The sequence below is a fragment of the Megascapheus bottae genome, chromosome 24 (genome assembly GCF_031878675.1).
Source record: "Megascapheus bottae isolate mThoBot1 chromosome 24, mThoBot2.hap1, whole genome shotgun sequence".
Classification (NCBI taxonomy): domain Eukaryota; kingdom Metazoa; phylum Chordata; class Mammalia; order Rodentia; family Geomyidae; genus Megascapheus; species Megascapheus bottae.
In genome coordinates, this window is record NC_143532.1 from 12825281 (window position 1) to 12852828 (window position 27548).

General features: G+C 46.0%; 1 protein-coding gene across 1 annotated transcript; it reads right to left on the reverse strand.

Moving 5' to 3' along the window:
- Positions 1-8948: 8948 nt before the first annotated feature.
- Positions 8949-27548, reverse strand: Ces4a (carboxylesterase 4A). The gene is made up of 14 exons (XM_090357019.1): positions 27491-27548; positions 23728-23929; positions 20224-20365; positions 20007-20140; positions 19078-19231; positions 17085-17189; positions 16902-17006; positions 16732-16770; positions 15822-15962; positions 15236-15316; positions 14290-14443; positions 12182-12313; positions 11650-11722; positions 8949-9638 (listed from the first exon to the last, which is right to left on the reverse strand). The coding sequence occupies exons 1-14, from the start codon at positions 27546-27548 to the stop codon at positions 9428-9430; spliced, it is 1731 nt and encodes a 576-aa protein (XP_090213145.1). The 3' UTR covers positions 8949-9427.

Consider the following 27548-nt stretch of genomic DNA (forward strand, 5'->3'; position numbering starts at 1 on the left):
ATTAATTGGAGATAAGAGTTTCTCAGTTTCTTTAGTGCCTGGGCTGGCTTTGAACTTTGATCCTCAGATCTCAGCCTCCTGAGTAGCTAGGATTACAGTTGTGAGTCACTGCACCCAGCAGTTATGGTATCTTGTATGTGCAGTTCTTTCTTTTTTCTGGTTATGGGGCTTTAACTCTGGGCCTGGGCACTGTCCCTGAGCTCTTCAGCTCAAGGCTAGCACTTTACCACTTGAACCACAGTGCCACTTCTGGTTTTCTGGTGATTAACTGGAGGGAAGAGTCTCACAGACTTTTGTGCCTGGGCTGGCTTTGAACTGCAATCCTCAGATCTCAGCCTCCTGCAGTCCTCAGCTAGGACTACAGGCGTGAGCCACTGTAGTCCAGCTATCTGCAGTTCTAAAAATGCTTGGTTAGGGGGCTGAGAGTTTGGCCTAGCGGTGGAGTGCTTGCCTAGCATGCATGAAGACCCAGGTACGATTCCTCAGTATCACATACATAGAAAAAAGCCGGAAATGGTGCTGAGGCTCAAGTGGTAGAGCTCTAGCCTTGAGAAAGTCCAAGGACAGTGCTCAGGCCCTGAGCTCAAGCCAAGGACTGGCAAAAAAAAAAATTGCTTCATTAGGGCTATCCACAGATCCTATAGTGTAAGTATTTGCCTATATTATCATTTACCTAAATGGTACCTAATAAGAGTTTCACTCTTTCCTTGACCAAGCACACCTGTTTTTGGACATTTGAATTTTGTCTCCTGTGATTCACTCTTTTTTTTTTTTTTGCCAGTCCTGGGCTTGGGCTCAGGGCTTGAGCACTGTCCTTGGAGTTTCTCAAGGCTAGCACTCTACCACTTGAGCCTCAGCACCACTTCCAGCCTTTTGCTATGTATGTGGGGTACTGAGAAATCGAATCCGGGTCCTCATGCATGCTAGGAAAGCACTCTACCACTAGGCCAAACCCCTGGCCCCTGTGATTCACTCTTAAAATCAGTCTGCCACAAATTTTTTTCTTAAAAATTCTGGATAGTATTATTTTTTTTCTGGGTAGTATTTTTAGTACCAATTTTCATAAGTAGAACCAAATAAGTAGAAAGGTATGGAAACTGTAAAATTATTGATATACAATACAAATTTCTCTTGGGCATTGCCTCATCTCTCTTCTTGAGTCTTAAAAATCTGTTCCCTTCTCCTCTCATTTCTCAATGTCTCAGACACAGGAAATGCCAAGCAAGAATAAACCGAGACCTACAGATAGAGATCAATTGATCAATAAAGGAGGTTGAATAATTTAACACTCACTTCTGGCTCATTATTGACTCTGAGATTTAAATGCATTCTCTTTCACCTTCTTTCTTTTTATGTTCCTGCTGGTGACATCTTGACACTATTCTACCTTGTTCATGGGGGTTTGTCCAAGTTTTCCAAGCTCTAAACCATGAAGGCAGGCAGGCAAACAGGCAGGCAGGCAAGCAGGCATGCTTTCCCATCATGCTGTAATATTGTTTTGTAAATAGGCTGAAAGAATTACCAGCCCATAGCCACCTCAGCTCCTTTCTAGAAATACAAGATGAACAATGAATAAAGAAGACGACAGTTGTCTCCCTCAAGAGATCACTTCTGAGTGGATGGCCAGGTAGTTCAGCTCTGTTCTAACTTTTTGCTACCTAGCTTGCCTCTCTCCCCCTTTAAATTCAATTTTGTTAATTTATATTTGTGCCGGTACTGGGGCTTGAACTCAAGGCCTGTGTGCCATCCTTTAATTTTTTCACTCAAGGTTGGCCTTCTACCCCTTGAACCACAGCTCCACTTCCAGCTTTTTGGTGGTGAATTGGAGATAAGAATCTCATGCACTTTCTTGCCTAGGCTGCCTTCAAACCATGATCCTTACACCTTAGCCTCTGAGTAGGTAGGTATACAGACATGAGCCACCAGCACTGAGCATAGCTCTCTCCCCTTTATTGGTCAGACAAATTCACACTTTCATTAAGTGTGATTTAGAGGCTCCCCGAGAATTCTTCTTCAACTGTGCAGGCAGAATGGTCACCCTATGGCATCCCCTGACCATTGCCTGCCCTAGGAACCAGACTTACCCTCTTCAAAGGTACTCTACAAATTCAGTAGTTTCTCTATCCCCATCTTATGCTAATTTTATCTTGTTCCCTTCTGTTCCAAGGGGACGCCCAAGGATATTATTAGGGCCCTGAGTTCAAGCCCCAGGACTGGCAAAAAAAGTATATTGATACACTTAAAAACAGAGATGTGTCATGCACATTTAGTATGCACGAAGACCCAGGTTCAATTCCTTGCTATCACATACATAGAAAAAAGCCAGAAGTGGTACTGTGGCTCAAGTGGTAGAGCTTTAGTCTTGAGAAAAACCCAAGGACAGTGTTCAGGCCCTAAGTCTAAGCCCAGGACTGGCAAAAAAAAAAAAAAGTAAAGATCATGTTGAGGCACTTGGTAGAATGCTTGCCCAGCATGCCCAAAGACCTGGGACTAATCCCAGTAGTGAAAAAAATGTTGTTAAATTTTATTTTTTTAAAATCTTTAAAAAATTGTTCTGGAAGAGATAGGCTTTTGGGGACAAAAAGGATGATATGGTATTAACTGAGATTCCATGTTTGTGTAATATGTACACTATATTGCTTTATGTTTGGAACAAAATAATTTCCCAAGTACTCCTCAATGGATTTACCAATTCTTCCAATGTAAAAAGGGGAAGAATTACTGTCCCTTTAAAAAAAAACTAGCTGATTAAATTGAGACTCACATCATTCAAAGATATATAGCCATGTAAACTCAAGAGAATCTACCTGATACCAGGATAGTCAAGAATCCTGAAACTGGCTGGATGCTGGTGGGTTATGCCTCCTAGCTACTCAGGAGGCTGAGATCTGAGGATCATGGTTTGAAGCCAACCCAGGCAGAAAAGTCCCTGTGAGACTCTTATCTCCAACTAATCATGCAAAAATCGGAAGTAGTGCTGTGGCTCAAGTGGTAGAGTACTAGCCTTGAGCACAAAGGGGCCCAGGGACAGTGTCTAGGCCCTGAGTTCAAAGCTCAAAACTGAAAGATGCTAGATGCCAGGGAGCTCAGAATCCATGGGTTCCTCACATTAGACTCCCCCCCCCACCACATGCTACCAATGGTTGTTTCGGTATATTTATATATATACACCTATATCACACTTCCCAGATGTCCTCAGTATTACAGATGTACTGATCACCTAGAGGCCAGGTAGGATCAGCATTTCTCCCAGCAGGAAGAATCAGAGAAGCCAAGATCATACAGTAGAAGTAATAATTGTATTTAAACTCAAGAGCTTTGTCCATCAACAACCTTTCTTGGCACTGCAGCATGATTTGGGAATAGCAGATCTGTAGTGGTGGCCCCATCAGGTCTGAAAGTCCTAGCAACAGGACCTTCGTTTTGGACTCGTGGACCTGGAGTCTCTGGAAGGTTCTGGGGGCCATACCAGAGGCCTGGCCCTCTACACCAAATCTTCTTCCAGGTTATCAGAACTCCCCATGGAATTTACCATAGGCACCTTTGCCAAGTACTGATGGATTTCCCTGCCACGGGAAATAATTTCCTGAAAGCCTTTTTCTCTCACCTTCAAACCCCCTTGCAAAATGTCTCTTGCTCCTTAACAGTAATCCATAATGATCACCCAGTAGTTCCTTAGTGAGGTCATCAATGTGTTTATCTACTAATTTCCATGGCTAGAAGGGCTAGGAATGAACAGAGTCCTTACTGTGGTTAGGGATGATAAACTTGGAGACTGCAGGGACCATTCTCAATGTACAAATGAGAATTAGGTTCAGAGACGTCAGAGGTTTGCCAGATGAGAACTAGGCCCAGATAGGAACATAAAGTTTCCAAATTCTGCCTAAAAGGACTGAAGGCCTGGTTCAAGTGGTAGAGTGCCAGTCATGGTGGAAAAGTTGTGTGATAGGTTGAGGCCCTGCATTTAAATCCCACTGCTTACAGATACAAGGCAGGGAGTGGGGAAGAATTCTACTTAGAAGTGGTAGAGTGAATCCTTCTTTGTAGGGCCATCTGATGCCAACCTGAGTTCTTTGTCTGTTTTGTGGGTGCATCTGGGGTTTGAGTTCAGTGTCTGGGGCTTGCTACCCAGAGCACCACTAGACCTTCCACTAGTCTACTTGTAATTTTGTTCCTTGAGACAGTCTTCTGCTTTTTCTGGAGCCAGTCTCAGATAAGGATTTTTCTACCTTTGCCTTCCAGGTAGCTCGGTTTGTAGGCATATGTTGTCACTTGTAGCAGTCTCTGAGTTCTTCAAATCCATTCAAACTCATGTTCTCAGGGCTGTGGAGTTATAATGTTATTTCAGAGAAACAGTGGCATCTCTTGGCTAGCTTTCCATGGGCTGGAGATGAAGAAACGTCCTCAACAGCACCTGGCCTTGTCTATCTTCACCCTCAGCCTGCTGGATAGGGACGGAAGTCCCTAAGCCAAGAGGATTATGAGTTTCCAGGCTGGAATGATTGGAAGAGCTCTGGGCAGAGTGCCCCAGGACCATCCTGTGAGCTGGACATCTGCCTCAGCCCAAATCTCTGTCGGAAAACAAGTCTTCCTCAACTCCTACCCTCCCAACTTCCCCCTCCTCCCATCTGTCCCCCAATGCTGGTCATTTGCCTCACAAACTTGCTTGTTGTATTCCATGAAGGACTTGTGACCCAGTTCTGTGTCATCCTCCCATAGTCATCCCACTTCAACTCTTCTCTCCTGTGATTTTTGTTTTATGTAATCTTCAAAGTTCCTCCTTCAAGGTAAAGTTGCCTAGGACAAGACTCTGTTGTTGTTCCTCTGTGCCCCAGGGCAGGGTCTGTGCTCCTTCAGCTGTGGGCCTGGCACATCAGCTCTGGGTCTAATTTCCTGGCTTAGCCTTTCTCTATGGGATATACTAACACTGGGCTGCGGGAACCAAACAAGCTAGTCATTGCCTCCAGGCCTTTGTCTCAGCTGTGCTTTCCAACATAGATTCTCCTACTTCCAAGTCTAGTCCCACCATCTTCAGGGAACCCTTGCAGACTCTTCAGCCCAGCCAAAGTTAGGTGTCATCCCACAGCTGTTCAGTGGAACCTTTCAGTCATCCACATAGGGTGTATTAGTGGCCAACGAGGATGAGAAGTTGATCTGGCTGCTGCCACTTTTTGTATGAACAAGCAGTGCCTACCTATGTGCCCATTTATTTCTAACGCCCCCCCCATCCCTGCCTCTGCCTTACAGTCTTGGCAGAGTATTCTGTTGTTCCTTTTATCTTTGTCCTTTTCCTTATTTTCCTTTTTCATTCTAGGAAGTATTCAAGATGTCACTGCCACAAAGCTAATGACTTCGATATGGGGGAAAGGTGTCCCCACTCCCTTAGAAAAACAATTCTCTCTTCTGGCTCTTTGGGGAGTGAGGAGAGGTTCTAAATAAAGCACGTGGTAGGTACTCTGTTCTGCTGTGGAGGGAGCAGTCGCAGCAAAGCCTATTAAAGGTAACACAGGCCCAAACTGTAGAGATTCTACATATCAGGTCCAGCAATTTACCCCGACATACCAAATAAAGAGAGTAATGAGAAGTAATGATAACTGTAATAGTGAGTGTCTGAGAAAGGAGACACATTCCAGGGCACAAGCATGCTGCACAAAGTGCTAGCCGAAGCCCTTCAGCCTGTTTCTCAGGTACAAAGACTAGCTTTAGGTTTAAACAGAGAAAGAATTGGGGTAAGGGGTAAAAGGTATGCATGATTATTAAGCAGTTCTGTTCAAAATAGGTTGATCATTATCAAGGTGTTCCAGAGAAGTTATCCCTTGAAGTGAGCAATCTTGTCAGGATAAGCAAGTCATTGTTGCTTGGAATGTCTGTTCAGAGGAGACTGCTGTTACTTCGCTGGGGTGTGTGTGTGTGGGGGTGTTCTCCATCTTTTCTTGTAAAGATATTCCTCAAAAATCATTCTTCCTGGATTCCAATGTGGCCACAATGTGAATGGCTCAGAGGAAAGACGGACAAAACAACAGAGAAGCCAAGCCTTTTTTCTACTTTTAGTTCATTCATCTGTCCTAGTAAGGAGTCAGTGCTTTTCTGCAAAAACAATTTCTATTACATACTTAGGGATTGGTCCGAGGTCTTAGCATGGCAAACTCAGCCGCCAGTGACACTGATGGAGGCGAGGGGAAAGCAGAAGCATTGTATAGCAGGCTGACTTTGGCCAACCCTAGCTGTGGTCCTTCTACTGAACTGTCTTCCACTGAGTTTTCTCAAACGTTCAGCTCTTACAGCACGATCGGGCACAGCTGGGGAAAGGGGGGGGGTTGTAAGGTGCCTCCCTTCCCCCCTCCTCCCCACTCCTGTCCCATACCCCTTCTTCCAGCCTCTCTTTCCGACCTGATGCCTACGTGGACTTGAAACTGTTTTCAGATATGGGATCTCAGCCAAAACATCTGAACTACAGCTCGTGCCTGCAGTATGTCCCTGTTGAATCTCCTAAGGTCTAGAGATGTGGGTGAGTCAGTGTGCAGGACCCGGAGGAGCAGGAGGGGGGGGGAGGTCCGTGGATTAACATATCTGTGATGGGGGGGGGTGCTGTCCGCTCACTCTCCTGCCCACCCCCCTGCCCACCTTCCTGCAGTGGAGGCGCAAATCTGTCCTACTGAGTTTTCAAACCTTGGGTCTCCCAGACCTAGAGAAAGCAAGCCGGAGCGTCTCCGTCGCCGCCCGCCACCGGGGCCACTCGGCTCCATCGCGTCTGCTTGCGACTGGTTAACCGGCGCCGAGGAGCAGGCGGTCGGGGGTGCTGGCGTTCGGGCGCGGGGGACCGGGAGCAGCCGCAGCCCCCCCCCCCCCCCCCCCCCCCCCGCCCTTACCAGTGGCGGCGAGTTTGAGCTCCCGGCGCCCTCGCGTCCGCCGGGGCTCTGGCCCCGAGCCAGACGGCGGGATCCATCACTGCAGTTGGCTGGAGGCCGGACGGCACGTCCCCCGGGGCTCCCCGGCAGCCGACGCAGCCGGCCAGGCAGGGAGGAAGGCGGCGGGCGGCGGGGGTCTGGGGCCGGCGGAGACGGTCGCCGCCGCACTGCGGGGGCTGCGGTCGGCGGGGCCCGGCGGAGGGGCCGCGTCTCCCGCACTAATTGGCCCTTCTCCAGCCGCCTTGGCTAGTAATTGCTGTGCGGGCAGTGGAGTGGGGGGTAGGAGGGCGGGGGAGTTATGGGGGGGGGGAGATGTGTGTGTGGGGGGGGATAGGGGAGGGGAGCCACTTCCGCAGCCCGGAACCAGCCCGGGGTGGGGTGGGGTGGGGTGGGGAGGCCGGGGCGCGAGGGCGCAGTGCGGAACCTGGCACCTGCGCGCCTGCGCGCTCGCTGCGGGGCTGGCAGGCCGGGGTAAACCGAGGGGAGGAAGAAGCTACCGAAGTTTCCTGGGGTCATCACCAAGATCCAGTTCTGAGAACCGCTCCGTGGGTGGGCGTCGTGGGATGTGAGTGGGCGAGGGAAGACAAGGTGGAGGTCGTGGGGAGACTTCCCACCCCATCCTTCTGTTGTGCAGCCCTGGGAGGAGCTAGAGAATGACACCTTCTTGAGGGGTGGGGACGGGTATGGAACCGGGGCCGAGAATCAATCTCCCCCCCACTATCCATGGACTCTATAAGAGTTTTTCTTCATGCTGAAACCTTAGGGACGACCCTCAGGTTTCCCAGAGTACTCTATGGTTCTCTTGTCTGCTACAACCAGAAGACAGCAGCTGGATGAAGCGCATTTCCCCAGATGGGCCAGAGCCAGCCTCTGGGGGCGGGGAGGGGGCAGTGTTAAAGAAAAGATAATGCATAGGTGTTACGGCTCAGAAAGATACTGAAATAAGCATAAAGAGGATTGCAGTGGAGCTTTGCAGTGGGGAGAGATCAAGCTCAACTCTGTACCAACTATTTACCAACATATATAAGAAGGAATTTATAGCCAAGGGCAGAGTGAGGTGGGGGAAACAGAAATTTAGTAAGAGGAAACCCCCAGGATAAGGGACTGGCCCTCACTCAGGCTTCTACTGTAAGTAGGACTTAGCCATTTGGTTGTCTTTGTCTCCTGGTTAGAGTGGTTGGGTGGAGTCAGTCTGCTAGCTGTGTGTCCCGTGGTGGGAGTGAAACTGACACATACACACAATTTCTGGGAACCACCCTTCTTTAGAGATCGTTCTAGATCTAGATGGAGGTAGACAGATGAGTCTGATGGGCTTGGACTAAATTCTTGTTCCGCTTCTACTTGTGATCTTAGCTTGTGATCTTAGGCCTTTATGCCCTTAATTGTAAAGTGGGGCATGATAGAGCTGTGAGAATCAAATGTTTGCTTGTGTTGTATATGCACACGTGTGCACACAGACACAGACACTGATTCTAGGGCTTGAACTAGGGCCTGGTGTTGTCCCTCAGCTTATTCACTTAAAGCTGGTGTTCTACCACTGAGCAACAGCTTCACTTCTGGGTTTGTTTGTTTGTTTGTTTGTTTGTTTGTTTCTGGTTAATTGGAGATAAAAGTGCCTTGGACTTTTCTGCCTAGGTTGGCTTTGAACCACAATCCTCAGATCTCAGCCTCTTGAGTGAGCCTCTTGCACACAACTAAATTTCCTGGAGGAAGAAAAAGAAAACAAAAGAAAAACCAAATAACAAACACTTTGGGACAGGCTAAGAAGTGCCCAGGTCAGGTTGCAGATCAAGCTACAGAATGAGGAATGATGATGCAGGGCTAAGACCTAAATGAATGGACAGTGAACTGCATTAGAGACAATGAAGAAACAAGCCAAGTGTTCTGCAGTCCAAGCAACTTTGCTGTACCTGCCCAGTTCATGTAGGAGTAAGCAGTGACAATCTGCTCCCCCATGGGCTCAGATTGAGACACCACCATCCACTTCATCCAAACTATTATATAGATAGAGAAATTGTGGGTCCAGTCACCATGTCTTTATTGAAAACCATCGCTGTGTTCAGGCTTTGGAGGGGCCCTGGGGAAAATGAATGTGGGTAGGGAGGATCATAAACGATCAGAGATTTGCTGCTTCTCCGAGCCTCCAGGCTCTGAGGTTCCAGTGGGAACAGGCATGAGATTGAACAGGATGGATGACAAGGGACAAGCAGGTGCAATGCTACAGTGGCAACCTGCGTAGACTTCCCATAAGAAGGAGCTGTAAATAGATCTTGAAAGTTAGGAAGATTTGGAAGAGGAAAAAGGTTGTCCAGAGCCTGGGAAAAGGGTTGTCCTGTATGGTAATGGAAAGGCGTGGCCTAATCCAATATCAATATCGATATGGGGGATAGCATGGAATGTCAGGATAACAGGCTAGTACAAGATCTCAACAGACTCCAGTTACAGCATGGAGACAAGGGAGAGGTTTTGTAGGTTCTAGATTGGATAGGAAGGACTTTAGTCCCCAGATGTGTCCATGGTCAGTCTCCCTGAGGCCTGAAGCAGTTTCCTCCTGCTTTGCCACTCTCAGAAATGTTTGTATGCCTCTCAGGATGAAGGTGTATCCTCTCCCAGAAGGCCATTTTCTTCTCCTTGAGCTTCACACCAACTTTTATGGTAAAATCCAGCTGCAGGTATTTTTCATCCTCATCAAAGGGGGGCCAGTAGGGCAGCTTCCCATCATTAGGGTTCCTGCTCCCGAGAAGGTCAAAGAGAAAGAATTCATTTCACACCCCCCCACTGCCTCTTATTCTTCCCCTCCCTCATTTACTTTCCCCTTAGCAGTTGGGCTCCAACAGGACATTATAGAAATATTTAGACAGATCTGTAGGAAATGACAGGAACGCCAGGCATGGTAGCATACATATGTAACCCAGTGTAAATGAGGCTGAGGCAGGAGTATCACAAATTCTAGCCTGGTTGATAGAGTGGGGAGAGGAGAGAAGGAAGGGAGGGAGGGAGGGATAAGAAAGTGCTGCTGAAGTTGGGATGGGTGAGGGAGAGGATTCTAAAAAGAGGAAATAGCATATGCAATATTCAGTTTTTATATTTGTACTCAGGGCAGGTCACTTTCCCTTGGCTTTTTTTTACTCAAGGCTAACACTCTTGAGCTACAACTCCAGTTCCAGATTTTTGGTGCTTAACTGGCGATAAGAGTCTCAGTCTTTTCTGTCCAGGCTAGCTCTGTACCTCCACCCTCAGATCTTAGCTGCCTAAGTAAGTAGGATTATAGAATGGAGCCACTGGCATTCAGCCAATATGCTCAATGAAGACCATAGGGTTTTGGAAGAAACCTGAGTGCGGGGTTAGGTGTGAAGAGAATGGAAGAGAATTGGTCCATTTTAGTTTTTCCACTGTATATCTTTGGCTTTCATCAAATAGCTATAAAAGTAGATGGTTTTATTTCTGAGTCTTCTAGTCTGTTCTGTTGATCTTCGAGTCTTTTTTTTTTTGTGCCAATACCAAGCTGTTTTTGTTATTGTAGATCTGTAGTAGAACTTGAGGTCTGGGATTGTAATACCATCTGCATTTTTTTTTTTGGCCAAGAATTGCTTTGGCTATTCAAGATCTTTATTGTTCCTTATGAATTTTTGGATTGTTTTCTCTAAGTTGGTAAAGAACTTCATTGGGATTTTGATGGGGAGTATATTACATTTGTAGGTCATTTTTGGCAGTATGGTCATTTTCACAATATTAATTCTATCTATCTATGAAATGGGAGTTCTTTCCATTTTCTTATGTTGTCTTTGATTTCTTTCTTCAAGTTTTTATAGTTTTTGCTATAAAAATATTTTACTTCTTGGTTAGGTTTATTCCCAGCTATTTTTTCCTCCTGAGGCTATTGCAAATGGAGTTGTTTTTCTGACTTCTGTCTTTGCTTTTACATTGTTGGTATACAGTAAGGCTACTGATTTTTGTGGGTTGATTTGTATCTTGATACTTTGCCAGAGTTATTGATCAGCTCCAGGGGTTTGGGGATGGAGTTTTTTGGGTCCTTTAGATATAATATATAATCAGATATAAGATATATTTAGATATAAGGTCAGTGGGGATGGTTTGACTTCTTTCCCTATGGAGAATATAAAGATTCAGAAGGGCCTTTGAGTCAGTTATGCCAGGCTGAGGCTAGGACTTTTTTCGGAGGTTACGGAGCCATAAGAGTTGTTTTTTTTTGTAAGCATGTGAGTGATTTGGTCAAGTGATATTTCAGAAAGATCCCTTCAGTATCATGGGAGGGTGGAGAAGAGAGGATGAGGGAAGGGGAATAGACACAAGGTAACCAAATCTCAGTTCAGGTGTCACCTTTCCCTGACAGGATCAGATACTTCCCTAGTGTCATCTAAGATCTAGTGTTGTCATACTGCCTGTTTGTTTGATAGAGGGTGTGCTAAAATTTTATTTTCATATGGTGAGCTGGGGAAGGATAGGTCACATATCACTGACATCTTTAAATGTTAGTTTCCAGTATATGACACACAGGGAGCATCAGTAAGTAACTGTAGAATACTTGAGTGACTAGGGAGTGTGGGTTATGGGACAGAGAGGAACATATTCTAGAGACACTTAGGATCCTGTGACTGGCTGAAGAAGGCACTCTGACCAAACGGACTGTGCAGTTTCTGTGGGATACCAGGGGCAAATAGCCAAAACAGCCACCCTTCAGGTTTTGCTCTGCTCAGATGTATCAGGGGGCCAGACTCACCCTGTGCGGGCAAAATTGGCCCAGTATTTCATCACCTGGAGGCTTAACACCTTTTCTTCACTTGTAGATAGGACTGAAAACAGAACAGGACATGGAATTTAGGACAGAGCATGCAAGCTGACATTCAACTCTGTAGAAGACATCCATGTAGAGTACATTTCAGCACAGTGCAGGTGGCTCATGCCTGAAATCCTAACTACTCAGGAAGCTGAGATCTGAGGATTGTGGTTTGAAGTCAACCCAGGCAGGAAAGTCTGTGAGACTCTTATCTTCCAAAAGCTGGAAGTGGAGCTGTGGCTCAAGTGGTAGAGTGCTAGCATTGAATGAGAAGGCTTGGGGACAGTGCCCAGGCCTGAATTCAAGCCCCAGGACCAGCTCTTACACACACAAACACACACACCACACGCATCTTAGACTAAGGTCGGGCTCATTGGCTCTCTTTGGATACTAAAGTGGGTGAAGAGAGAGAGTTCTAAACATACAGGTGGAGAGGTGGGTCCCCAGCAGGCAGTGTTAGGTAATGCATTATTACCTTTGGAGAAGGGACCTCCAAAGACGAAATGGATCTCATCCCCATGGTCTGCTCCATCCTTAAGAGGTTTGATAATTATTCTTGAGGGAGCTTGGCGCTCAAACTCATATACGTAAACAGGGAAACCAGCATCTGTGAGTAGGGAAATAGAAGAAGGATACAGGAAAAGTCCAATCAATATTTCTCATTCTCCACATGTTCTACCCACCTGTATCAAACCAAGGAAAGAGCGTCAGCTTCAGAATCTAGGGCTCTGATTAGAATTCTGTCTGCCTTTTTTTTTTTAAATCACTTTTTAGCTATGTGACCCCAGGCAAGTCCCTCAACCACTTTGAGCTACAGGTCCTCATCTGTAGGGTGGAAATACCTAATTTGCAGGATTATGGCAAGAAATGAAAACTTTCTTCTCTTCTTTTTAAAACTTTTTTTCCCCCACTTTGTTTTTTTATGCTGGTACTGGTGCTTCTATTCAAGAACTTGATGCTGGACCTTAGCTTTTTTGCTTAAGACCTGTGCTCTATGATTTTTTTTTTTTGCCAGTACTGGGCCTTGAACTCAGGGCCTGGGTGCTGTCTTTGGACTTTCTCAAAGCTAAAGCTCTACCACATGAGCCAAAGCACCATTTCTGCCTTTTTTTTTTAATGCACGTGGTTTTGAGGAATCGAACCTGCATCTTTGTGTATGCTAGGCAAGCATTCTACCACTAGACCAAACTCCTGACCCTGTACTCCATGATTTTTTTTTGCCAGTTCTGGGCTTAAGCTCAGGGCGTGAGCACTGTTCTTGGACTTTCTCAAGGCCAGAGCTCTACCACTTGAGCCTCAGCACCACTTCCGGCTTTTTTCCATGTATGTGGTACCGAGGAATTGAACCTGGGTCTTCGTGCATGCTAGGCGAGCACTTTACCACTGGGCCAAACTCCTGGCCCTGTACTCTATGATTTGAGTGACATTTCACTTCCAGCTTTTTGCTAGTTAATTGGAGATAAGCATCTCACACTTCCTTACCCAAACTGTCTTTGAACCAAAATACTCAGCTACTCAGCTTCCTGAGTAGCTAGGATTGCAGATATGAGCCACTGGCAGGCAGTTGAACTTTCTGTTTTTGGTCTGCCATTTAAAGGTCTTCAGCACCTCACCTCTCCAGTCCATCTTTTGCTTCCTACCCACCTGTTCCCAGACCCTGGTCAGTTTGGCAGGATTTTCTGACAGTTGCTCCTAAATCTGTCCTTACAGCCAGGAAACTTTCCCTTTCTTCTCCTCTGGGTTGACTAAGGTTTTGTTCTTGTTCCTAAGGAATTTCCCTATTGCATGATTGATGGCTCAATGCCTCTTGTTTTTTGGTTTTGATTTTTTTTTGCCAGTCCTGGGGCTTGAACTCAAGGCCGGGGCAGTGTCTGAGCTTCTTTTCCTCAAGACTAGTACCCTACCACATGAGCCAAGCAGCATTTCCAGCTTTTTCTCTTTATGTAGTACTGGGGAAATGAACCCAGGGCTTCATGCATGCTAGCAAGCACTCTACCAATAAGCTACATTCCCAGTCCTTGATTTGTTTTATTTTTGCCAGTCCTGGGCTTGAACTCAGGGCCTGGATACTGCCCTTGAGCTTTCTCAAGGCTAGCGCTCTACCGCTTGAGCCTCAGCACTACTTCCAGCATTTTATGTGTATTTGGTACTGAGGAATTGAACCCAGGGCTTTGTGCATACTAGGCAAGCACTCTATCACTAGGCCATGCTCCTGGCCCCCAGATTTTTAAAAAAATATATAATTTTGTTATTACTAAAGTTGTACAGAGCAATTGCCTTTTCACAATTCAGGTAATATATATATTCTCTTGGTTTTGATTTTTTTTTTTGAGACAGGGTCTGCCTGTGTGGCTCTTGTCCCTCAGCATCCTAAGCACTGGGCTTACAGGTATAAATCACTGCTCCAGGCTTTCACTACTGCTTCTGTCATATTCCAGAATTCTACACTGGCTCAAAAGTGCAGAGATGGTTGGGGAGTGATTAGTGAGCCCTGTTGGACAGTGGCCCAGTAGGCAAGCAGTATAGCAAGAGAGTGAAGGGGACCAGTGCAATCATTCCTGGGGGGGAGAGGGGCCCTCATACCCCGGTGATAGCGGGCAGTTCTCACTGTGGCGTCCACGAAGGTAGCATCTCCAGCCAGGTCTATCACATGTTTTCTTATTGTCTTCCAGTCTTCTTTAGATATGTTACCCAGGTACTCATCCATCAGGAGTGGAATCTGCTCCTTAGTGATATCCTAGGCCAGCAGGCCAGCCCCACCCTGAGCTGTTTCATGCCAGCTGGGCCACATGTGGGCATAGCTTCAACCTGCCTTCCCACCCCCCAGGAGATCTGAGAAGGAAGGTTTCAGGGCTTGGGCAGTGTCCCTGATTTTGTTTTTTGCTCAAGACTAGTGCTCTACCACCTTGAGCCACAGCTCCACTTCCTGTTTTCTGGTTGTTGATTGGAAATAAAAGTCTCACAGACTTTTCTTGCCCTGGCTTGCTTTGAACCATAATTCTCAGATTTCAACTTCCTTAGTATCTGGGATTATGGGTGTGAGCCCTCAGCTCCTGACTGTTTTGACTGACTCTTACCCTTGTTTTTGCTTCATGTCAGCTGCCAGTGCCTCACACCTGTAATCCTATCCACTCAGGAGGGTCTTAGTTCAAAGTTAGCCTAGGTATGAAAGTCTTGTGAGACTCATATTTGTAATTAACCACCAGAAAACCGGAAGTGTTGCTGTGGCTCAAAGTGATAGAGCACTAGCCTTGAGCTGAAGAGCTCAGGTACAATACCCAGGCCCAGAGTCCAAGTCCCACAACCAATCGGAGAAAAACAAAACAAAGCAAAAGACCTATCGCCCATGACGCTGGGGATGCCTTAGAGATTTTGCCCATCAGCCATCTAATCCCATACCAAACCCCTTAAGGGCCCTCCAAGAAAGACCCCTGTCTTTAGCTCTTGCAAAGTACAGCTACTAGATTAATATAAAGGGTGAGAGGTCAGTCCTATTCAACTGAGCACCCGTGCCAGCCTGGCCACTCACCAACAGGGTGCTGGTCTTCTCAAACATCTTGAGGAGAGCTTCTCTTCTCATGATATGCTTTTGTAGTGAAAACTTGATCAACTGCTCAAAGACAAGATCCTAAGTGTGGCTAGACCTGAAATTTTCCCCACATCAGTGGAGACTTCTCAGATACCATTTATGGTACAGGAATGAAAGGCCCATGCCCCTTCCCTGCCCTTCTGTTTCCTGTTTATCATCACCACCTGGTCTAGAGAAGAATGGAATAGCAGCAGGAGTGGGGATCATAGTGAGCATACTGGACTGAAGAGGGCCCCCCTGCAAGATTTGTAGTTACCTGGAGGCTTAGGGATAGACATTATAATCTATCTAAAATATGACTTGTGGATTTGGAACCCTCAAACCCCCAAGAGGCCATACTTCTTCCTGCTTCCCCCACTCCCCGACTCAACCCTTCCTAGCTAGCCCTTCCTGAACAGAGAACACAGGAGAGTCTTAAGTACTTATACATACTCAGTGGGGCTATGGTGATCTGACAGGTACTCAGTACTGCCCAATAGAATCTCTATGTTACCCCATTATGTAGCTACCCGTCTCTGTCACTTACATAAGGCAAGACCCATTCAAATTCCTGGTTGTTGACACCTAAAAGGTAAGGCATAGGTGAAACCTTCCCCAAGGCCAGGAGTGCTGCAGGGTCATCTGGGAGCACCACGCCATCCACCACTGGAGTCAGAAACCATATAATCTGCAAGGTCAAGGACATTTTCAGCATTTATTCCACATGGCCTCCCAGAGTCCCCTTGACCTTGAGTGTTTGGCTCAGCAGGTCTCTGGTGGCTGCATTAGCTTAGAATCTTTGGATAAAATAATGGGCAATGGCCATAGTGACCTCTGAGAAGGTGAATGTGGAAGGGGACCAGGATGGATAAGAGCACACTCACATTGGAATGCTTGATCTATGTATCTGTGTTGCTCGTTGCCTATCTCTTGACAATCTTTGCAAATCGTCACTTCAGTGAGGCATGCCTGAACTATATCTATTCTTAGAATTCTATCCCTCCCTTCCCTGATATCCCTTACCATCTCCATTAATTGGTGTTCACCATCTTCTAAAGAGATGAATTATTTATTTATAGAGCTCATTGTCTTTCTTCCATTGGAGTGTCACTTCCACTAGGGAAGAGATCGTGACCTAAACCATTTGCTGAGTATCTTGAGTGGCTGGCACATAAGATATTCAATAAAAACTAAGCCAGGTACTGGTGACTCATACCTGTAATCTAGCTACTCAGGAAGTTGAGATCTGAGGACTGCATTTTGAAGCCAGCCCCGGCAGGAAAGTTCGTGAGTCTGTTATCACCAATTAATCACCAAAAGACTAAATGGAGCTGTGGCTCAAGTGGTAGAAAACTAGCCTTGAATGAAAAAAGATAAAAGAAAGCCCCCTGGTCCTGAGTTCAAGTCTTAGTACTGGCAGAAAAGAACAAATAAATTGCAGAATGTGGCCTGCTTACCTTTTGTGGGTCTTTCTGAGAGTTCATATTTAAGAATTTCTGTGGAGGAGAGAAGAGGATCAGAGGAAGTCTGCACAATGTGTTTCTGACATAGACTCCCTGGGAGAAGTAGTTAAGGAAGGTGGCAGCCAGCAGGTAGCCAGGTCAAACACCTGGAATATTCTACGTACCATCTTTCTGGACACACGCCTCATCTTGGCCTCCGACAGAGCTCTCAGACACTCTACCATGATCCTTGTGCTGTTGTGGTTGCAGCCAGCGAAGTGTGCAACTTTCTGTAGAAAGAAGGGGTACTCAGGATTGCTCTCATCCTGGCTCCTCTTGCTAAGGCCTGGGAGAGGAGAGATACCCACCTTAGCCACCTTCAATGGATCACGAGTGATGAAGAGTTTCAATAGTGCTGTACCACTCTGGGAAATGGCCCGGTGGAAGAGACCCTGGGCGAGGGGTGACATCATCTGTAGGGACAGGAACAAGACACTCATGAGATACATAAATAGGGCCTCTTGGGATGTTCTGAGTATCTCTCTGGCCATTGCTGAGCTGCCTGAGAGAACTCAAGGAAGATGACAGCTGGTAGGAAGCAGGAGTGTTGGGTTGGAGTCCAGGACCTAAAGTCAGCATCTTCCTGCAGCTGATCTATGCAGTAAGCTCTAGCGCTCCCAGAGGGAATCTGAGAATATGGAAGGGGATCTCTGGTAGACAGAAGGAATCTTCTGCTTCATGGTAGGGCAATGCCCCCCTGATTCCTACAATCCTGGTGCTAACATTCTTAGCATCTCTCAATTGCCCATGGTTAGAGAACAGCCATATTGTGGGCCTGCTATCCTGTTTCTTTATACCTTAGAATTTATGTGCCCCAAACCCACTCCAGCCAATCTTTAACTTTTTTCACCACCCCTTCCCCTCCCCCATCATCCTGGGGACTTCTCTAGTTCCTCTGCTCACTCTGACATCCCAGTCCTGTCCATTTAGCCTCATACATTATTCTGCAATCACCCTCTACTCTCTGTCATTCCAGCCTCTGCTTTGGAACCAGCCTCTATAATCTCTTGTGACCCAGTCATCCTGTCAGTTGATCGGAGTCTGTTCTCAGTTCTTTTTAGCTTAGTCTCATCCATGGAAAAGACTGAACTACCTCCCTAGATGGAGCACATCTGATGGAATCACTTCCTTGTTTAAAATCTGTTCTTTGCTATAATCCTATAATCCTAGCTACTCAGAGGCTGAGATGTAAGGATTATGGTTTGAAACCAGCCCAGGCAGGAAACTCCATGAGATTTATCTCTAATAAACTACTAAAAAAAGCTGGGAGTAGCTCTGTGGCTCAAGTGGTAGAGTGCTTGCCTTGAGCAAAAGAAGCTTGGGGACAGTGCCCAAGCCCAGAGTTCAAGCCCCAGGACTAGCCCACCGGATAAAGTTGCTTCATTTTTTTTTTCTTTTCAAATGAAGTAGTTGTACAAAGGAGTTGCCATTCAATAAAGTAGTTTAATGAGTACAGTATGCCCTGGCCAATGCACCTCTTTTCTCATTCCTCTTAAGTTGCTCCCGTCATCTTAATTTCTTCATCTGTAGGATGGGGAAAGTATTTTTCTTTGTTGGGGGAATCAATCAAGTGAAAGAATATACAAAGTGTATAGAAGATTCCTGACATACAGAAAGTATTCAGATATTTGGATATTATGGTAGCCTCCAAGGCTTGATAAGGTGTGGTTTCTGCTCCATTTCCAGGCCCTGTGACCCTCTAGGGTACCTTATAGGAGCGAGAAATATCTGAATCTCAGATGTAGTATAAGGCCTATGAAAGCAACCATAGGTGGGACTTGAAATTCAATAATCTAGTAGCTTTGTGTTTTTCCATAGCAATTTAAGCAGAAAATATCACAGCCTAAATGGCCCCTAGCAGAAAAAAAGTTTCCCACTCTTGTCCCACACTTGAGACACATTAGTCACTCAAGAGAGTCAGGGCCAAAGCTGGGTCTCTAACATAAGCCTTGAATGTCAGATAAAATTTGTGGCCCCAACATTTTTCAGAGGACAGACGGTGGGTTCTGTTCAGGGGACAGAGTTCTGGGGAAGGTGGAAAGGTAAGCACCCACCAAAAATTCATGGAGTATCTCAAGCTAGTTTCATTGTCAGTACTATGCCTGGACACAGCACCTTTTGATGTAAAGAGCAATGCCTTTGGCAAGAGTGGTAAGTGCCCTCGATTGGGGCTAGGGGAGATCTGTGGACAGGAATGTTTATGTATTTGTGGATTGGTACATAGGTTAGTGCATCCTAGAATTCAGCGGTGGGAACATGCAGGCCTATGTCTGTGCTAGTCCATTCTGACATGGTACTCACCAGTCCTGAGATGCACATGGCCCCTGATGACTGGCCAAACAGGGTCACTTTGTCTGAGTCTCCTCCGAAGGCCTTGATGTTCTCTTGCACCCAATGCAAAGCTGCTATCTGGTCCAGCATTGCCCAGTTCCCTCGGGCATGGCTGTCGCCGGTGCTAGACATGCAGGGTTCATTGTCAGGGTCCCAAATTTCAACAGTCAGGATGTAGGGGGCTCCTGATCCACCCTAGTTTGCCCTTCCAATACCCAGTTCTTTGTGTTGCGTGCATGTGTGTGCTGACATTGGGGTTTGAACTCAGAGCATGGGGACTGTCCCTTAGCCTTTTTGCTCGAGGCTTGAACCGACACCCTTGAACCATACTTGAACTTCACTTGTGGCTTTCTGGTAGCTTGTTGGAGATAAGAGTCTCACCGACTTTCCTGCTCAGGCTGGCTTTGAACTGTGATTCTCAGATCTCAGCCTCCTAAGAAGTTAGGATTACAGGCCTCATGCACATGGCTATGAAACCTAGTTTTGGAACCATACTCATTACATATAGCTGGTCTCACTGCACGAAGACAGTATGGAGTGCAGATTTCTAAGCACCAGGCCCTAACCATGACACTTTTTCAAAAGTGGTCACTTGGGGGCTGGGAGTTTGGCCTAGTGGTAGAGTGCTTGCCTAGCATGCACAAAGACCCGGGTTTGATTCCTTAGTACCACATACATAAAAAAAAAAAAAAGTGGGAAGTGGTGCTGAGGCTCAAGTGGTAGAGCTCTAACCTTGTGAAAGCCCAAGACAGTGCTCAGACCCTGAGCTCAAGCCTAGGACTGGCCAAAAAAAAAAAAAAAAAAAAAGTGGTCATCTGGTCCCTTCCACCAGTCCCTGCCCCCTCCACCAGGAGTTATGATCCAGAGGCAGCCCCGCCCTGGCCCTCAGCCACGCCCACCTCAGGTAGCCCAGGATGCCAAGTCTGTTCTGCAGAGACACTACTACCACTTTCTCACGGGCAGCCAGCTGCGAGCCCTCGTAGGTGGAGGCAGCGCCTAGGACGAAGGCACCTCCTGGGAACCAGACCATCACCTGGGTGAGGGAAAGCCGATGAGTGAGACTGTGGGGGTGTCAGGACTATAACTCCACAACTCCATGGAAGACAAAGTACTCACTGGCAGCAGAGGGTCCCCCAGTGTGTGCACTGGCGCGTACACGTTCAGGTACAGGCAATCCTCACTGAAGAGCAGCCATTGGTATATTTTTCTCAAGTTCAGGTACATGGAGGTTATCTGCCCCAATATCTCCTGTGGGCACCTGCGGGCACAATATGAATTTGAACTCAGCTCAGCAATGGCAGTGGAGGCAGAGAGAACTGTTTCAACACAGGGTCCTCAGCGGATAGAACAAGCCAGTCTGTGTGTATGAGTGTGTTTCGGGAGGCCTCCAGGAGAGGCCTCCTGGAGAGGGAGGTAAACAGATGGGATTCCAGGGTCCACACCTCTGCTTTGTGTATTGCCCCTGGTCAAACCTTTGCTAAAGTCTGTCTGGGAAGATTCTCTGCTTTTATTGGTGATGGTTGATCCTGGAAAAGTTGAAACCTGGTACCCTGGCATCTCTCTCTCTCTCATGCTCATTTTCCCCTAAGTCTCCTCTACAGCTCTAGAACATGCATGCCTCTTTCCTTCCATTGCCCATAAATGTACTTATGATGGCTTGCTTCCCACCTCCAAGCCTTTTCTCCCTGCCCAGCAAACTCCTCCTAGCTAGGGCCAATTCAAGTGGTTTCTTTTCTGCTGAGCATCTCCCTGTCTCTCTGTCTCTGTCTCTGTCTCTCTGTGTCTGTCTCTTTGTCTCTGTCTCTGTCTTGTCTCTCTCTCTCTCCCTCTGGCTGCCCTCCCCAAAGCTCTGTTCATTCAACTAGAGTATGGCTTTTTCTAAGGTTGGGGGATAAACTCATTTGATTGCACACAGGAGATTCTGATAAACTGTTTCTCTTCTCCTTTCTATTGTTGCAGTTAGGCAGGCTGATGCCTCTAGGGTACCAGAATATCCCCTGCTCCATTCCAAGTGTGTATTAACCAACACACTTAAAATCTACCCTATCTAAACCTGTTCTCTGCCACTCAACTTCTTCAACAATGATCCTAGCTTTCTTTCCCCAAGATTAATGTTTTTAGCCAGTTGTCTTCAATCTATCCTTCCAACGTCATCCAAGGTCACCAGCAGGCTGATTTCTCTATTACTGTAGATTGTCTTTGATATTTCTTCGATGCCTTCTCAATCACCTACTTCCATGCTCAACTTCAGGGTCTTAGAGAATGCCCCCAATGTGCTTCTTGGCAATAGCTGTTGTAGATGTTAGGATGGTATCTAGTTAACTATACTATCCTCTCACCAGAAAAGTCAGGGTTCTTATAGCCAAGAGCTGGGCTAATACAGCCAAGGCTTCTGTCTCCATCTTACCACCCTAGTTACTCTTGGCATGGTCAACTGTGACCTCCATCTTGCTAAATCCCTGCTGTTGTTTTATTTGTCCTGGCAGCCCTCAATGTGGTGGACACTGCTCTGCCTCTCTTCTCAAACAGCATTGCTTCTCTAGGTTTATTCCTATCTCCTTGGTAGTTCATTCTGCTTTTTAAGTAAGCATGAGAGTACTCAGGCCTTGCCCCTTGCCCCAATCCTTTCTATTTGTGCCAATACTGGGCGTGAACTCAGGGCCTGAGTGCTGTCCCTTGCCTTTTTCCACTCAAAGCCAGCACTCTACCACATGAACCACAGTTCCACTCCCAGCGTTTTGGTAGTTAATGGAGCAGAAGAACATCAATGACTTTCTTACCCAGGCTGGCTTTGAATTGATGTTCAGATCTCAGCCTCCTGAGTAGCTAAGATTAAAGGGGTGAGCACCCAGTTTGTCTCTCTTTAAATTTTTGTCTTCTCATATTCTCCCCTCCCTCTCCTTTTCCCTCTCTCTTTCTCTCTCCCCCACCCCCTCTCTTTTTAAAAAAATTCTTTGAGAAAGTCCCAGGTTGACCTTGAACTGGCTGCTCAAATGCTGAGATGACATGTGTTTCCTATTATATCCAGTAGTCAAATAAACTCTTGCCCAAAGTTGTTCTTGTCCTAGTTTTACTTATCTTGGGAAATGGTATCCCTATTTTATTTTATTTTGTTTGTATTCATTAATGGCTTAACTGGTTCAAGAGTAGTGATTACCCGTGATTCCTCTTTTTTGATTATGGCTCATATACAACACTCTGGTCCATCTCTTGAAATCAATCTGGAATCAGATGGATTCCTCCTACCTTCTCTGGAGCTATACTGATGGAAGCCATCATTTCTGAAACAGCCTTCTTCTCTCCCTGCTCCTCTTTAGGTCTCACCCCACAAATTCTTTTTTTTTTGTGGGTCATGGAGCTTGAACCCTGGGCCTGGGCGCTGTCAGCCCAAGGCTACTGACCTACCCTTTGAGCCTCAGCCCCACTTCCCCTTTTCTAGTGATTAACTGGAGATAAGAGTCTCATGTGCTTTAGTGCCCAGGCTGGCTTTGAACCGAGATCCTCAGATCTCAGCCTCCTGAATAGCTAGGATTACAGGCGTAAGCCACTGTGCCAGGCAATCCACACCTTACTATCCCAGTCTGACAGCTTATGATTGGTATTGGCACAACTGATACCAGGCTTGTATACAATGAACACTCTCACCTCTAAACCCCAATCTTCATGGTCATCCTATGTTCTGTCACTCGGTGTCAAGGGTTCCAAATAATAGTTACATGATATTCAGAATACCTAGGGTTTGCTCAGTGATAGCCATTGTTCTAAAAGTTAATATCATGCTATTCTAGTAAGAGTTAGTCATATTCTTTGTTCTTTTGATTTCTGGCAGGGCTAGCACTTGAGCCTGGCACTCAGACATGCTAGGCACATGTTAGGCACAAGCTCTATCACTGAACTATACCTCTGGTCATGTTTAATAATGGACTTCTTAATAACTAAATACCAAGTGGATTAAAAAAATCAGCTGATTCTCAGGTTCTCACAATAGATGTTATTTAAGTCCTGTGTATTAACCAACTGATGTTGAACACTGTCACTGATTGCTACAGAATGTCCTGGAAAGTGGATTACTCAATGATCTGAATGAACAGTAAATACATTTGTTCTGGATAAACTGCTAACCTTGTTTCAAAGGACAGTCTCAGACTTGTATGACTCAAGCTTGAGCCTGGCTGGCTAGGCTGAGAAGATGGGGTGGGGGGGTGTCTCCAAAACAGAAACTGAACCTGTGGCTTCTTTAACTATGTTGGAGCTCCCTCCTCAGGGAAGTGCTGGCACTGCCATACGTTATTAAGGGGATGGGTTGTGTATGAGTGCTTGCTTCTTAGACACATTAGAAAATGAAGCTCCCCAGCAAGCCCCGGAGACAACTAGTGATCACTTCCCCTTTGCTTAGCACTCTCTGACAGTGCTCTAAATCAACTTCATTATACAGGTTCAGGAACTGAGGCCTGGAGTGTGTGTGTGTGGGGGGGTGCGGGGGCGGTAACCCCAGCCTGCCTACATGTGGTCATACATTGTTCTCAATGAATTGTTCAAAGCACTATCAAGAGGCAAGCACCAGCCTGCCACCCTCCTCAAGCCTCTCCACTTCCCAGCAGATTGCCATCTGGCTCTTACGCAGGAGGGTAGGTGGTAGCTCTCCTGATTCCTTTCCAGGGCTCCAAGGGCTCAGGAGGAGCAAATCTTCTGGCACCCACAGGAGGTTTGGCAAAGGGAATTCCAAGGAAGACATGGATGGGTGTCTTCTCTACATGCATCTTCTTTCCATGGAGGGTCCCATATTTTGTAACCACTAGAGGCTTCCTAATGTGCAAAGCACCTGGGGAAAGAATAGCAAAAGGTCAGGCTGGCTAAGCCAGTTACCTGTCACAGATGACCCTGCTGATTTCCTCCCCTTCCTTCTTTTCTTTTTTTTTTCAGTTCTGGGGCTCGGACTTAGGGCCTGGACACTGTTAACTCCCTTCCCTCCTTTTTCTGTCAGTCATGGGCCTTGAAATCCAGGCCTAGGTTCCGTCCCTAAGCTTTTGTGCTTAAGGCTAGCTAGTGCTCTACCACTTGAGGCACAGCAACATTACAGCTTTTCTGGTGGTTAATTGGAGATAAGAGTCTCACAGACTTTCCTGCCTGGGTTGGTTTTAAACTGTGAGCTCAGCTTCCTGAGTAGCTAGGATTATAGGCATGAGCCACTGGCTCCTGGAAGGGCTTGAACTTTCTTTTTGCAGTGGTTTCCCAAGTAGCAGGGATTATAGGCACATGTCAACATACTTGACTTGCTACTGATTTTTGCTGCCCATACCTCAAAATACCTCCCATGCCCTCATATCTCTCTTACATAAGTAATATCTGGCCACAGAGGAGTGCCTGAAATGCTAGCATTTTAGACATATAGAGGTATGTCTGCAGGCCAAGGGGCCATTTCAAGCCTTTTCTGTGTCTGTAACTATTTGCAGTTTATAAAGCTCCTTCCCATGGGCTTCATTGGCTTTGAGAATAGCAGAGAGAGGCCCCCAGACCCTTAAAGGAGGCATAGAACACAGTCAGAAGGCTCTGCTCTATTATATTAACTAAGTATATGCAAAACTTGATGAGAAAAACTCTTCTATACCCATGTAGAAACAGGAGCTCAAAAGAGCCAGACACATGGCAGATCCTATAATCTCAGCATTTGGGAGTTGAGGTAGAAGGACTGCCAGATCAAGCCAAGCCTACAGAAACTCAACACACTGAGCCTAGCGAGGTGGCTCACACCTGTAATCTTAGCTACTCAGGAGACTGAGATCTGAGGATCAAGGTTCAAAGCCAGCCTAGGCACAAAAGGACCTGAGACTCTTATCTCCAATCAGCCTCTAGAAAACGGGGCTTGTCTCAAGGGTAGGGTGGTAGCCTTGAGCTGAAGAACTCAGGGACAACGCCCAGGCCCAAGGCTAGGATGCTAACCTTGAGCTGAAGAGTTCAGAGACAGTACCCGAGCTGAGTTCAAACCCCATGACCCACAAAAAAAAGAAAAAAGAAACTCAAAGGACTGTGTAATTTGCCTAAGGTCACACTGAGAGTCTCACATCTGCTCAAAACCTTGGTGTTTGATCATTTCCTAGCTTCGATGAAGCCCCTAACCATGTGGTTTTCTAAACCTGTATCAGTCCTTATCCTTTAATCTGCCCCTCAGAGCCAATATGAGATACTTATGAAAACAATATTTACCCTTGCTAGTAGTCATAAAGTCTGATAAGAGCCTGGAGTTACAGTTAGCACTGGAAAAATTTTAAAAAATTATGAAAGTAGAGATGTGGCTTAAGTAGTAGAGGGTCAGTCTTGAGTGAAAAAGCCAGAGTGAGAGCCTCTTCTGCCAAGTATTGGTGGCTTCCATCTGTAATCCCAGCTCTGAGGATCATAGTTCAAAGCAGGCCCAGGCAGGAAAGTCTATGAGTCTTTTTGAGCCATAATTCTATGGTTCAAATGTATCAAACATTAGCCTTGAGCAAAAATGCAAAGGGGCAACACCCAAGTACACATGCACAAACACATATACACATACCCCTCCCCCCGGCCCTGCCACACTCACCAACGCTCATTAAGATACAATGAAAAGGACATTCACATGTACCGTTGGAGGAGGATGAATAAATATGACATCTTGAGACAGTAATTTGCCAAAATGTACAAAGAACTATTAAATAGTCACATGCTTTGATTTAGAAATTTTACTTCTGGGTCCCTTTATGAAAATAGAAACATTAAAATAAAGACCATTCTACCTTTGAGTGATACTGGAAATAGCATTTATATCTGGTGACCAAATAACGAAATACAACTATTATGTGTTATAAACTGTCTTCAGGAAGAATTTCAGTGACATGGCTTAAGTAGTAAAGTGCCAGCCACTCAGCAAGCCAAGCAAGTATGAAGCCTTGGGTTCAAACCCCAGTATGTGAAATAAACAAGCAGAAAAACACCCATGTCTTTACATTGGCAAAACTAATTTGTAATAGAGGTCAGCATGATGGCTCCTTTGAAGAAATGGACTGCAAAGTTATTGATCGTTGGGAATGTTTTAGATATTGGTCTGAATGGTAGCTATATTATATATGGGTATAATGTAATTAATATAATAGTGCATTAAAGATACTGTATATATCTTACCTCCCAATAAACATTTTTTTCCAGTTATAGGATTTGAACTCTGGGTTTGGGAGCTGTCCCTTAGCTCTTTTAGCTCAAGGCTAGTGCTCTAACAATTGACCACAGTGCCACTTCTGGATTTTTCTGAGTAGTTGAGGAAAAGAGTCTCATGGACTTTCTTGCCTGGGATGGCTTTGAACTGCGATCCTTAGAGGTCTGCCTCCAGAGTAACTAGAATTATAGGTCTGAGCCACTGGCACCTGGCTCAGTAAATTTTTTTTTTTTTTTGCGAGTACTGGGGCTTGAACTCAGGGTCTGGGCATTGTCCTTGGACACTTTTTGTCCAAGGCTAGCACAGTGCCACTTCTGGCTTTTTGTGTGTATGTGGTTCCAGGGAATCAAACCCAGGGCTTCATGCATACTAGGCAAGCATGCTACCACTCAGCCACACTCCCAGCCCAGTAAACTTTTTTTTGGAAGCCAGACCTTGTACCTATTTGGAAAGTTCGCTACCACTTGAGTTCTGCCCCTCATCTCATCAAACTTTTGTTAATGTGTTATATTATTTCACAGTACAAAGTATAATATTAATATGTGTGTGTGTGTGTGTGTGTGTGTGTGTGTGTGTGTGTGTGTGTGTGTGTGTACTGGGCCTTGAATTCAGAGCCTGGGCACTATCTCTTAGTTTTTCATTGAAGATTAGGACTCTACCGCTGTTAATTGGAGACAATAGTCTCATGGGCTTTCCTGTCCAGGCTATCTTTGAACTGCAACCCTCAGATCTCAGCTGAGTAGCTAGGGTTATAGTCTTGAGCCACTGGCATCCAGCTGTAATAGCAATTTTAAAAGAAAGGCAAAACTTGATGCCTGTAGGATTATTCTCCAACCGCTGCCTCCCCAGTAGCTATTTGCAAAAGCATGAGAATATATATATACATATATATATACATATATATGTATATATATTCAAGTGGTAGAGACCCTGCTTAATCCCTATACCATCAAAGGGGAGGGAAAGATTGAGGAGAGCATAGGTGTCAAGGAGGTTTATGTAGGAGAGACAGAGGCAGGTCCTGGAAGGCCTTTTCTTTGCAGACAGCTCTGGAACTTAGAGAAGCCAAAGGACTTGTTCAGACTTCCAGCTGATGGTAGATTAGTGCCCTGAAGGCTGCTCACCAATTACCCACTCCTTGTCTACATGCCCCTGTCCCACTGTCAGGAATGGTTGAAGGTCTTACCTTGGAATGGGTGAAGGTCTTACCTTGGGCTGCCTGCAGTGCCAGGCAGAGTGTTAAGCTCAAATACAGAATCCACCTCAT